General features: G+C 36.1%; 1 protein-coding gene across 1 annotated transcript; it reads left to right on the top strand.

Annotated features, from left to right (window-relative positions):
- Positions 1-2,651: 2,651 nt before the first annotated feature.
- On the top strand, positions 2,652-7,163 carry LOC130054451 (hematopoietic prostaglandin D synthase-like). Its single transcript, XM_056164355.1, has 5 exons — positions 2,652-3,032; positions 3,142-3,234; positions 6,403-6,518; positions 6,715-6,819; positions 6,942-7,163. Exons 1-5 carry the CDS (start codon positions 2,900-2,902, stop codon positions 7,104-7,106), a joined length of 612 nt encoding a protein of 203 aa, XP_056020330.1. The 5' UTR covers positions 2,652-2,899; the 3' UTR covers positions 7,107-7,163.
- Positions 7,164-11,678: the final 4,515 nt, after the last annotated feature.

Raw genomic sequence — 11,678 nt, 5'->3', positions numbered from 1 at the left:
ACACAAACAAAGAAAACTTGACATATATATCTACTTTATATATATATATATATATATATATATATATATATTCGTTTATTTATTCATTATTTGCGTTTTATCTATATGAAATAGAAGTGTGGATTAAAAAATATGTATGTGCAAACATTTAAGTATATTTAGTATAGTCTAGTTTAAGATTGGGTCGAAATTTTGGCCTTACAAAATTACAAAATCACGCACAAAACTTTTCTATTTTCTCACATTTGTAAAAGTCAGCTGTGAGTGATCAAAAAAAGAATTCAATTGTTGAGAGTCATGTTCTAGATCTTCACTCCATGAATGATCAAGGTGTCAGAGATCAATCAATCTAATATTGAGAGAGAGAGAGAGAGAGAGAGAGAGAGAGAGAGAGAGAGAGAGAGAAAAGAGGTATTTATATTTACAAAATCTTCTACTTATTCATATAAAATCTTTCACATTTAGAAATAATAGATTTTGCCACTCTATTCATTTCACTACTTTATTCAACATTGACATAAGTAGTTATTGCGATACACAAAGGGACTTCCTAAAGAGCCTGGGGGGGGGGGGGGGGGGGGACCAAGGTTACTATGATAGGTTTGATATGAAGCATTTCTTAAGAATCCGTTCTTCTAAAGATCCATTTTTCTAATGAATTTGACCTTCACTAGTACTACATTTATCACGTTTCGTATTTCTTGTTCTACAATTCAACCTTCACTCTGTAAATATTTTGCAATTAAGCTAAAGTATGGCCACCTGAACGTGTCATACTTAAACCGGTAAATGGGTCACTGAATCCTACGTGTTTTGAACGTTTCAAAACAAAATGTAGGACCTTATATTATGACTTAATCGTTAATATCTTGATATTAAGTGAGATTCATGATCAATAATTTAATTATGGTGAATTTTAATTTATTACGAGACAAAGTGACGAGATCGTACAATGAATGTTTCAAAATAAGCTTTCTGATGTCATTAATTAACTCTACAGGTGTCATGTTAACCCAGAGGTTAGAACGCTTGCTTCGTAACTTAGGGGTCTCTTGGCTGTTCCTTTCCTACGCGCCCGGCATTAAATAAAAATAGAAATGAAAGTAGCGGTTCTTTCGGAAATCCACATGTTTATGAAGTTATAGTTGATATTATAGCGATTCGGTTAAGTAATGATAAATGTGTAGTTTTCAACTTCTCGGGAACTATGCAATAAAATAGAACCATGTTTTCCTTGCTATAAACTTTTTAAAAATACAGTAAAAAGCAAAGGTAAATAAGAGTAAAAGTGTTACAGTAGGTGGTGTAGACCCCTCCTAAATGTCCCATCTATTGAGATTAAAACGGCATCCTATCGTTATAGCTTTTATTACTCTGCAGATTGTCAGAAAGGGATAGGGCTGATATAGCAACTGACGGTAGAAATGCCCACTGCAGATTACCAACTCAAACAACGAAAGTTTATTTGATAGATCCGAAATCTTCCACACTACTTTGAATTTCACTGTTGTGACCAGCGAGAAGTCAGTCGGTGACTTGGACCGCTAAATGTCCGAGTAAAACTGAGCAGGTTAAATCGAGAGAACGATGACGTACATCTTATAACGATTTTATGTAAGCCATTTCCAGTGACAGTGTTAATATTCTTTTTTATGAAACCTTTTTGTATGTATTTTCTGTAGTTTAATCATGATTTTGTGTAAACCAGTGCTAGAATTCATATTCCTTTAATGAAACGAATATATATATATTTTTTTACACTGTTTTAGATATGTTCAATTTTTAATTGTAGTTTATTGTTGTTTTCATGTAAAGCGCTTAGAGAATTTTTTATATATTATATAATGCGCTTTATAAATACTGTAAATAATAATAATAATAATAATCTGTTTTTTTTTAAAGCACGTGTGGCTTAGATTTTGGCGTATAAGTAGTTAAAACATTAATCTATGCACGAAGACCGGTAAATTACGCATGTCGCACCTAGTTTCTGATTATTATTTTTTTTTTTTTAGACATTTGAAGCAAGTGGTTAGTTTTTCATTTATCTGAGTCAGAGTTAGACCCCTTTCAATATTTATGGTATCACAGAGCTCGGGCCCAAAGCGGGCTTAGCCCCTGTGGTTTATAAGAAAGTCACAAAGTAGTAAACTAAACTGGTTCCCCGTTCATTGGTGCTACACACAAACAAAGGGTAAGCGGTACTTTGATTAGCCGAAATGAGCCAATTTCATTGGCCAATTGATTTTCATATCGCACTGAAGAGATTCCGAAAGGTAGCACCGCAATCTAATTCAATTCAGACCTCTTAGATCCGCGTCGTATACTCTTACGCAGAGTATAATGCGAGGATCTAAGAAGTCTAATTTGAATTTGATTGGGTAGCGCCGTTGTAGCTTTCTCGAACAGCCCAAATCCTGCCATTCGGCAAACTTTGGCAGATTACGGTAACCTACATCTAGATGGAATCGACCGAGGTGATCCGAGTGAAATCCTGGCTGTCAAAAATTGGCGCTTACCTGTTGTACACGAGAGAAGCGAGGTCAACAGGGTACCAGTTTAGTAGTAAACACACCGACCCTAACAGGTGCGTGGTCACAACTAAGTTTTGACGCTTAACGCGCTCCATACTAAGTCGATATTTCCAAATATCGTCAAAGTTCACCCAACCGAAAATGTCCTATTTCGAGGCCTCGTGTTTATTGTCCAGAAGCATTGAATGAAGTTTCACACCAGGTTATGTGTTGCAAAAGTCTTTTGAGATATTCCCCTGTGGGTCAGTTTAAATCTATATAAGTATTTAAACAAAGCATTTGGACTCACATTTAAAAGTCGAGCAGTCCGATTCACATTAGCAGTTAATAAAGCTACGTGTAATAGAAGATATTAGGAATTCAACATGACGAAATATACTTATCATTACTTCAATATTAAAGGACGTGGGGAAGTTGTGCGCTTAGTATTTGTGGCTGCTGGTGTAGATTTCGATGATCGCAGGATTGAATTTCAGGATTGGCCAAAGGTGAAACCAAGTAAGAAAAGTATTCTTTAATTTTTTATTTAATTTTGAAGACACAAAAATAAGTTTGCGTCTGAAAAGAGCTATCTAAGGTGTTTTAGTTTTGGATATTTTTTTTTCAGCCACACCCACTGGTCAGTTGCCAATTTTAGAAATTGATGGTAAAAAATATTTCCAGAGTATGTCTCTCGCCCGATACATAGCAAAGAAAAATGGTAAGTTTTCGATACCTACTAGCAATGAACAAAACAAAAATTCTATTTTTTAAATAATGTTTTATTTCTCGGCTACATGTACATGTTAACATTGAAATGTAAATATTTTGCACAGAAATTTTCTCAATAACTTGCACATTTAGCTCACGAACACAGATTTAACCAAAAAATTGTTAATTTTACATCCCACGAAAAAGAAACATACAGATGCATTCCCCGTATCTAGACATGTACTATATTATATATATACAAAGTCATAATACTGGCAATCGTCCGATACATAGCTAGGGGAAATGGTAAGTCTAGAATACATACTAATATCGACCGAAAAATTCTTAGACATTTTTTACATACTTCAGAATTACGTTTTTCTATCGTTACTTTGTGGTTTAATCTATCGTGCTGATCAAGCTTTAGCAGTTGGTAACGGACAAGATGTCTTTAAATCACCTCCATCTGCCTTTGGGAAATGACCTTCAAAATCAGTTGTTTGATTGTTTGGGATATGACCTTCAAAATCAGTTGTTTGATTGTTTGGGAAATGACTTCAAAATCAGTTGTTTGATTGTTTGGGAAATGACCTTCAAAATCAGTTGTTTGATTGTTTGCTTTACGTCCTTCGAGACTTTTTCACTCATATTAAGACGTCACCAGCTGTAGGTGAAGTACCACAAATTTAGACCTACACGTATGCTTAGCGCTAGGAGCCGTGGTAGTAAGGATTCTTTAACGTGTTAACGCCGTCGTGACACGGGACCTCCGTTTTTAAGGTAATATCCAAAAGACCCATAATTCTCTTTTATAAATATCGAGTGTTTGACGAAGGAGAGGGACTCGAACTCACGACTTCCCGGTTACGAAGCGAACGCTCTACCACTGGGCTTAAAATCGAAATTCCTGTGTTAATAAGATAATGGCTATTGGCATCATGTAAAGGTCAAACTTTGTGACCTTTCACTCAAACTTGCTGATCAGGACGCTTCTACATGGGGAAAAAATTCACGAATCGGACGTAAAACAATCTGCAAACATTTCGTGAAACTAACTTCTCGTCACACAATGGGGAACATTTTCGTCAAATTGACTTTCAAGAAATACATATCTAGTTTTGATTTCTTTGTTTCGAAGGAAATAGGCTCAGGTGCCTAAGAGGAGTAAGTGTCCTCTATTGATCGGTCAGACCCGTCGTGAGCCATCTATCTTGATCAGCTAAAGTAATACGGCCTAACAATCGATATGAAACACGGCAGGCAGCATTTGACCTAATGACAGGTTATATTGGTAAATTAGATTGTTATAACGACGAAAGAATTTGCGAAATGTTGAATTTAAAGCAGACTTTTGAAACCCTGTAACATAAACTTATTTGTCAATAGCCTACCTCGATTTAAAAGCTTGGACGACCGTGTTTAGTTTTGTCTTCCCTTCATACTTCTCTCCTTCCACCGCGGGATGAAGCGTGTGTAAGAGCCCTTGAAAAAAGTACTTATCGCGTTTTCTCGTTATGGTGATAATTCCTCCTGTATTTTCATTGAAAAGGACATGTTTTTAGGCTTTGAAGAAAGGTGATGACGTTTTACACAACCTCACCCACATTAAAATACTGTAGACATATTTGATTCCACAGAATCATAATTTTGCGGATTATCATCTTTGGTTTGTCCGCTGGTACCAGATTTCACCGTGTTGCATATGGTTTACATGGACATAGATTACATACTACAATAATTCCGCGGATTTTTGTTTTGGCCGCGGACTTGGCGGAAATAAGTAAATGTTAAATTATACCTATGCAGTAAGTTAAATTCTTTTTTTTTTGGAAGAAAAATTCCAGGTCATGCAGCTTTTAATTACAGTCTCATTAACAATGGTTAAATCCCTAACTAAATTAATTAAAGTAAATTTGCTGTCTGCAAAGAAAAATACCAGAAATTCTGATCATTCACATTTTAAAAGACATACAAAGATTTTCATTACTGAATCACAATTAAAATGATCACTAAAAATAAGTTAAAGAAAATAATCAGCCAAATTAAGATTACGTAAATAAAACCTACAGTTTGATTACTACATTGGTTGTTTAATCAATAAAAACAAATAAATTCTTGATCAGCGTTCCCTAGGCATGAAAATGTGTTGGGCCGTTTTACCGGTGCAACAGTACGCTTCAGGGTCGGTATATAGTACTGCCCTGGCCCAACATATTTTCATGCATGCCTTTCGTGGACAGTAAAACCACTGGGTTTTGAGAATCACGGTTTTTAAATACACACTCGAGACTCACCTTGGTCATGTTGCTTGCCCTTTAAAAGAACGAGAGCTTGTAAAGCTGTGCGGTGCTCTTTCGCCATTATCATTATCGGCCAAATCTTCCGCACATTTTCGTTCTATGTGTTTTCGACCTTTTTGTCCTGATTATGGACACCTTTCCTATGATTCTTCATAGTGAATGTTTTTGTGTGTTCCTAGTGTGTCAGGGCAATATAGGGTATAAGTGTCAGGTCAATATATGGAATTAAGTGTCAGGTCAATATATGGAATTAAGTGTGACCATGCAATGTAAAACAACCTGAATTCAGAGATACAGACCGTTGAAAACCCAACACTCAAACATACATACGGTATATGTTAAAGTATATTTTTTTTTGCATTTCGTTTAGTTGTGTAACTTGTGCGTTTTTTTAAACATATTATATTGTTTGTTTTGTGGTTTGAAATCTTTTATACATCCACGAATGACCGGTCATGGCAGTTCAGTGGTAGAGCGTTCACTTCGTCACCGAGAGGTCGTGGATTCGAGCCCCGCTCCTGCCATGGTCGCGTCAAAACTAAGACGTTAAAATAGGTAGTGATTGCTCCTTCGCCAAATGCTCGGCAGTTAGAAATGATAATCACGGTTCTTTCGGGTATGAACTTAAAAATGGAGGTCCCGTGTCACAACAGGCGTTGGTACGATAAAGGAACCTCACTGCTACGGCCCTGAACGCTAAGCATAGGTCTAAATTTGTGGTACTTCACCTACAGCTGGTGACGTCTCAATACGAGTGAAAAATTCTCGACGGGACGTAAAAAATAAATAAATAAACACACATCCATGAATGGGACTTCAAAATTGTCTTTAAGAGCTGGTATACACTCCAATAATTTTGTTTACTTTTAACTATACAGGTTTGGCTGGAACGAATGACCTGGAACAACTTCAGATTGACCAGGTGGTAGATAATGTTCACGATCTTCACGAGGAAATGATCGTTCCGATTTTTGAAAAAGACGAGAAAAAAAAGGTAAATATAAACTGTTTGTCTGTAAACACCGATTTCCTGTCATTTGAATAATACATATTTGTATATATGAAAGATAGTATATGTATCCGAATACTTAACACCAAAAATTTCTGCAATATATTTGGTTGTCGTGCATGAAGCTGATGTTATGATTCAGTTTCCATAGTATTCCTCAAGCAATCACGTGTTATTTCAGGCGGAACAGACTAAAAAACTAATGGAAGAAAGCATCCCGCGTGGGATGGGGTTTTTGTCGAAAACTCTGAAGGATAATGGCGGGCAGTATTTTGTAGGAAAAAAGGTAATTCAGATGAAGATCGCAGCTATCATGTAATTTATTGACTATAAGTAGGACGACCTACCATTATTCTAATACACTACATTGTACAATATACTCTAGCGAAAATGATGTTTCTCTTTCAGCTCAGCTTAGCAGACATATATTTCTTTGATGTAGTATCTCGATTTTTGGAGAAGGATGACAAAGTATTAGATAAGTTCCCCGAATTAAAAGCTAACCTTAATAAAACAAAGTCTCTACCCAAGATCGCAGATTACCTCACCAAACGACCCAAAACAGATCTCTAGAAACCAACACGGCAGCGTCATTTTGTTGTAACTTGTAAATAAATATTCAATGTATTATTTCAAGTGTCTTTTTCATTCAGGCCATTTAAGGCTTTTCCGACATTGCTCAGGTCAAACCGTACTGATTGTTTTCTCTTCGAAAATCGTCAAATATTTCTACCCAGAGAAGCCATTCGTACCTCACCTACAACAACCCGAAGCACACTCACGGATCACGGAAATGACCATGTACTTATAGTTGTCTCCCATAGGTATGGTACGAACGAGAACTCCGGGTATATAATTTTACTTAAAGTATACTGGAATCAAAGTACAGAAAGTATCAACACGGGGATTATCATGCGCATATGTTATATTATGTAAAAATGGTTGTATTGATGACATTAAAGTATCTGTCATGTTGTGGTACTCCTGCTACGTTAATCACAGATCTAGATAGGGTCCAGACCTCGTCCCCGCGGATCTAGGGGAATCCAGACCTCGCCCCTGGAATTTGCGAAGTTTAAACCATATCATAAGTCATTAAAAAAAATAACTATTGCAATTGTGGGCTATAGTAATGAGCACTGAACCAAAGCACAAAATTATCACGCAGCAAGTGTGTACAGACTTTTAAAGTGATGACTTAACAACGATGCTGATTGGATGAAAAATTTGTTTCTTAGTCATTAAAAATTTCGTCCGGAGTTCATCTGCTCTAAGCACGTGGGACTACTTTTCTCTGAAAAGCGTCTTCCCCGTTCTAATTTTAGCGCTATTTATAGAACGGGGATTGTAAACGAAATGTATTCGTTTTTTTTTTTTGTTTTTTGTTGTTGTTGTTGCAATTGCTACCAAAAATAAACACAACCAAGATATTCATAAAATACATATTTAAAGAAACAACACAAGTCATACAGTGATGACGTGGCAGAATTGTAGAAGTAGACAGATTACACGAGTTCCCGGGTATGTATCGTCTGCTTAACGAGTTCGATCACATGATGGAGCAAGCGGCGACTTTTAATCTGGTAAATATTAATGAAATTGAAATGCGTTATATCGGGCGTAACAAGGGCGATTTAGATGAAAAGGTGTTGACCTTTGTACTTGATATTGAAATGGAGCCGAGTCGCATTCCACCATTCCTACTTCACAGCCAGTGTTCAACGTCTCCTCCGACACAATGCAGCATATATTCAGTCGTCGCTTGTTCTCTTTCTTTATATCTAATTCAGCTTTTAACCACTAGGTTAGAGCGTTCGCCCCGCATGCGGTAGGTCGGGGTTCGAATCCCGGCCGCGACAGACCCAAGTCGTTAAAACGGGTAGTGATAGTTCCATCGCCAAACGCTCGGCATCAGGTGTGAATGTCACGGGTCCTCGGAGATGACCTTAAAAACGGATGACCCGTGTCACAGTAGGTGTTGCACGTTAAAGAACCCTCACTGCTCAATGGATGTAAGCGCCGAGCTATAGGTCTAAATTTGAAGCCCTTCACCGGTCTTGGTGACGTCTCCATATGAGTGAAAAATTCTCGAGCGAGACGTTAAGCAAGATACAATCAATCAATTAAACACTGTACCTTTAATTTGGCGTATAATTCATTTAATTCTGTCCAGTAACTCTACCTGACCCAAACGCACAGCCAGTTTTGTTGTTTTCATTGTTACTTATGTGTATTCCTACGCGCCATTTCAAAAACGTTCATCCATTTTTTGACGAGAGAAACTATATGTTTTTCTATTTTAAAAACATAATTAAATAATAATAAAGAAAACTTATAATTCAGTAGAGCATTGATTAAGTTTTCTATCCAAATTCTGTTTGATGCATGCATAAAAAAAAAGAATTATAAGTTTAAAGACGTTCGCACCTGAGATTTGGAGTAATGTCATTTTGGGGGGGGGGGGAAGTGTATTTTTGATTTCTACATTAAAGGAGAATTAGGAAATTTAAAAGAAACACAGGGGTTGTCCCGCAACGCTTGTTATTGAGCTACAGTGTACTAAACTTCTAACACTGCAGATAAAAAAAAGTTTAATACGTCTAGTAATGGAAATAAATAATGACATTTTTGCACTTGATATTAAAAAAATCCATGAGTTTGAAAGGACATATTAGGAGTAATGTCAATTTCTAAAATTTCCCATAATTTTCAAGGTCTTGTCTTAAAATTTAAAATAGAACTAAAAGGAATCCGGGTTAGAGACGAAATTTTTAAATTATTGGCAAAAATACTGAATTTTTAAACAAAGTTTTTGGTAAATTTAATTTTAAACGTTTTTAAGAATCGGTGTTCTGTTTGGAAAAATAGATCAACCAAATTAATAAAATCGAGTGCAGTTCACATGTGCAATCATAATTTCTTTTGCAAACGTTTTTTCAAACCCAATTTTGGTCCTGCCCACAGGCCTTCCAAACGTTTGGGTAACCTTGATATTTATGATAAGAGAAACTATTGCTGCTCATTTTACAGGTTACCAAATTTTTGGTGATTAAAAAATAATTTAGAAAGACATTGTACATCGCGTTCTTCAGCTTTCGACTTGCATGTGACTCATCTAAATTGTCACTAAATTTCAGTATTTCAAACTAGTTCCAAGTCTCAACTACTTATATCATAAATCATAAAACTGAAATATACGCATAGTAGTATAAAAATCGAAGATATATAGGATGAAAACAGATACGGTAATATCACGCAGATTTAGAACTTTTTAATTAATCAATCCTTCCGCCACAAAATATAATCCCTGCAAAACCCTTTCAATATTTAAATTGACACAAATTTTTCAACTGGATAGGGTTCAATGATAGATATGTAATATGTTCGCACCTATGGGATCAGTATTGAACCAGTAAATACTTAGTTGTAGCATCCTGCGCAGGTGTGCTCAAAAGCTCAGGAGCTAACTTCCTTAAATCAAATAAATGTGTACTGGAACGATTTGCTTGATATCCTTCATTCATTTACAATATTTGCATAATGACCGGTGATTGATGTAACAATTTTGTTCCTACTGAGTTTTTACCATGGGTTAGGATTCGGCCAATTAATACTTTATACCTTTCAACAATTTCGACAATTACAAACGTTTGGACAATTTAAACCTTTGACTGACAGTACTATAGGATCCATATACTACTACATTGTCATAAAGTCATTGAATTTAGTACATTTTAGACCGTCCCTACTTCGTTCATTATCAGAAATCTCCCCCTCCCCCCACAGTAGTTGTACAATTATCATGTACGAAACCGAATATCATTTCAATGAAATCTCAGTCACGTGGTAAACCTGATACAAACTAAGCTTCATTGCTTAAATGAACTGAATTCTTACTTAATTTTTTTAAATTTGCAAGATACCTTTCTGACATAGTGCAGATTTAAGTTTGTCAAAATGATAGCCCTGGCCCCAGGATCATGTAACAAACTCAGACTTAAGTCAAAATTTCAATCACCTGTAAAATGTTCATTACTTTTGAACTGAAACTCTTAATTTGCGGACACTAGAAATTCAATGAAACAATATTGAATAGCAATTTTATTTTGGAATGATTGACTTCTGAATCATTTTATCACAATATTCAGATTTTGACTTAAGCTTAAGATGTTTCATGATCCTGGGGCCAGGGGTAGATTGGGGCCACAATAGGGAATCAAAGTTTTACATGCGAATATATATGAAAAAATCTTCTCAAGAACCATTGGGCCTTACAATTTCAAAGTTATATAATTCCAATGTTATTTATTACAATTGTTTTGATTGGACAAAAATAAAGCTGAACAAGAGTTTATACATCAATAAACCCGAAAATGCGATGTATTCATACTCGCCTGAAAACAAATAACATAGTGCGGGGAAACTATTCAAATTTTTGCAATTGTTAATAAAGTGAATGAATTGGAATTATAAGAATCAAACATTCTTTTTGAAGAATTTATCGATGTGTAAACTCCGGACATTTTACTCACAAACTTAACATAAAAGTGCTTCGCACTTTTATTCAGTTTGTGAGTAAAATGTCCGGAGTTTACACATCGATAAATTCTTCAAAAAGAATGTTTAATCCTATAATAACAGCTTTTTGGCATAGTGCAGATGAAAGTATGTTAAAATCATGATCCCCGGGGGTAGGGTAGGGCCACAATAGGGGATCAAAGTTGTACATGCGAATATGATAGGAATTTTTAAAAATATAATTTCTTAAATCACTGGGCCAGATAATGAATCTACGTGGAATCTTCCAGCCGCAGTGCAGAATTGAGGAGGGGGGGGGGGGGGGGGGGCTCCGTGGCCGAGTGGTTAGAGCATCGCGCTCAAAATCACACGGCCTCTCACATCTGTCGGCGCCGGTAAGGGTGAAAGTTTCCCAGTTTAGTTTCGGAAGGTCGGTGGTCTCTTCCCAGGTACATTGTATCTGGGTTCTCTCTTCCACCAATAAAAACTGGGCGCCACCAGATAACTGAAAAATTGTTTAGTGTGGCGGAAAACATCTATCAATCTATCAATCAAAAGTCGTAAAAAGATTTTTTTTAAAATTGTCAGTGTATTTTCGCTTTTATCTCCCCTTGGAGAAGAGCATTG

Source organism: Ostrea edulis, chromosome 4 (assembly GCF_947568905.1).
Source record: "Ostrea edulis chromosome 4, xbOstEdul1.1, whole genome shotgun sequence".
Classification (NCBI taxonomy): domain Eukaryota; kingdom Metazoa; phylum Mollusca; class Bivalvia; order Ostreida; family Ostreidae; genus Ostrea; species Ostrea edulis.
This window is presented reverse-complemented; position numbering and strand designations above follow the sequence as displayed.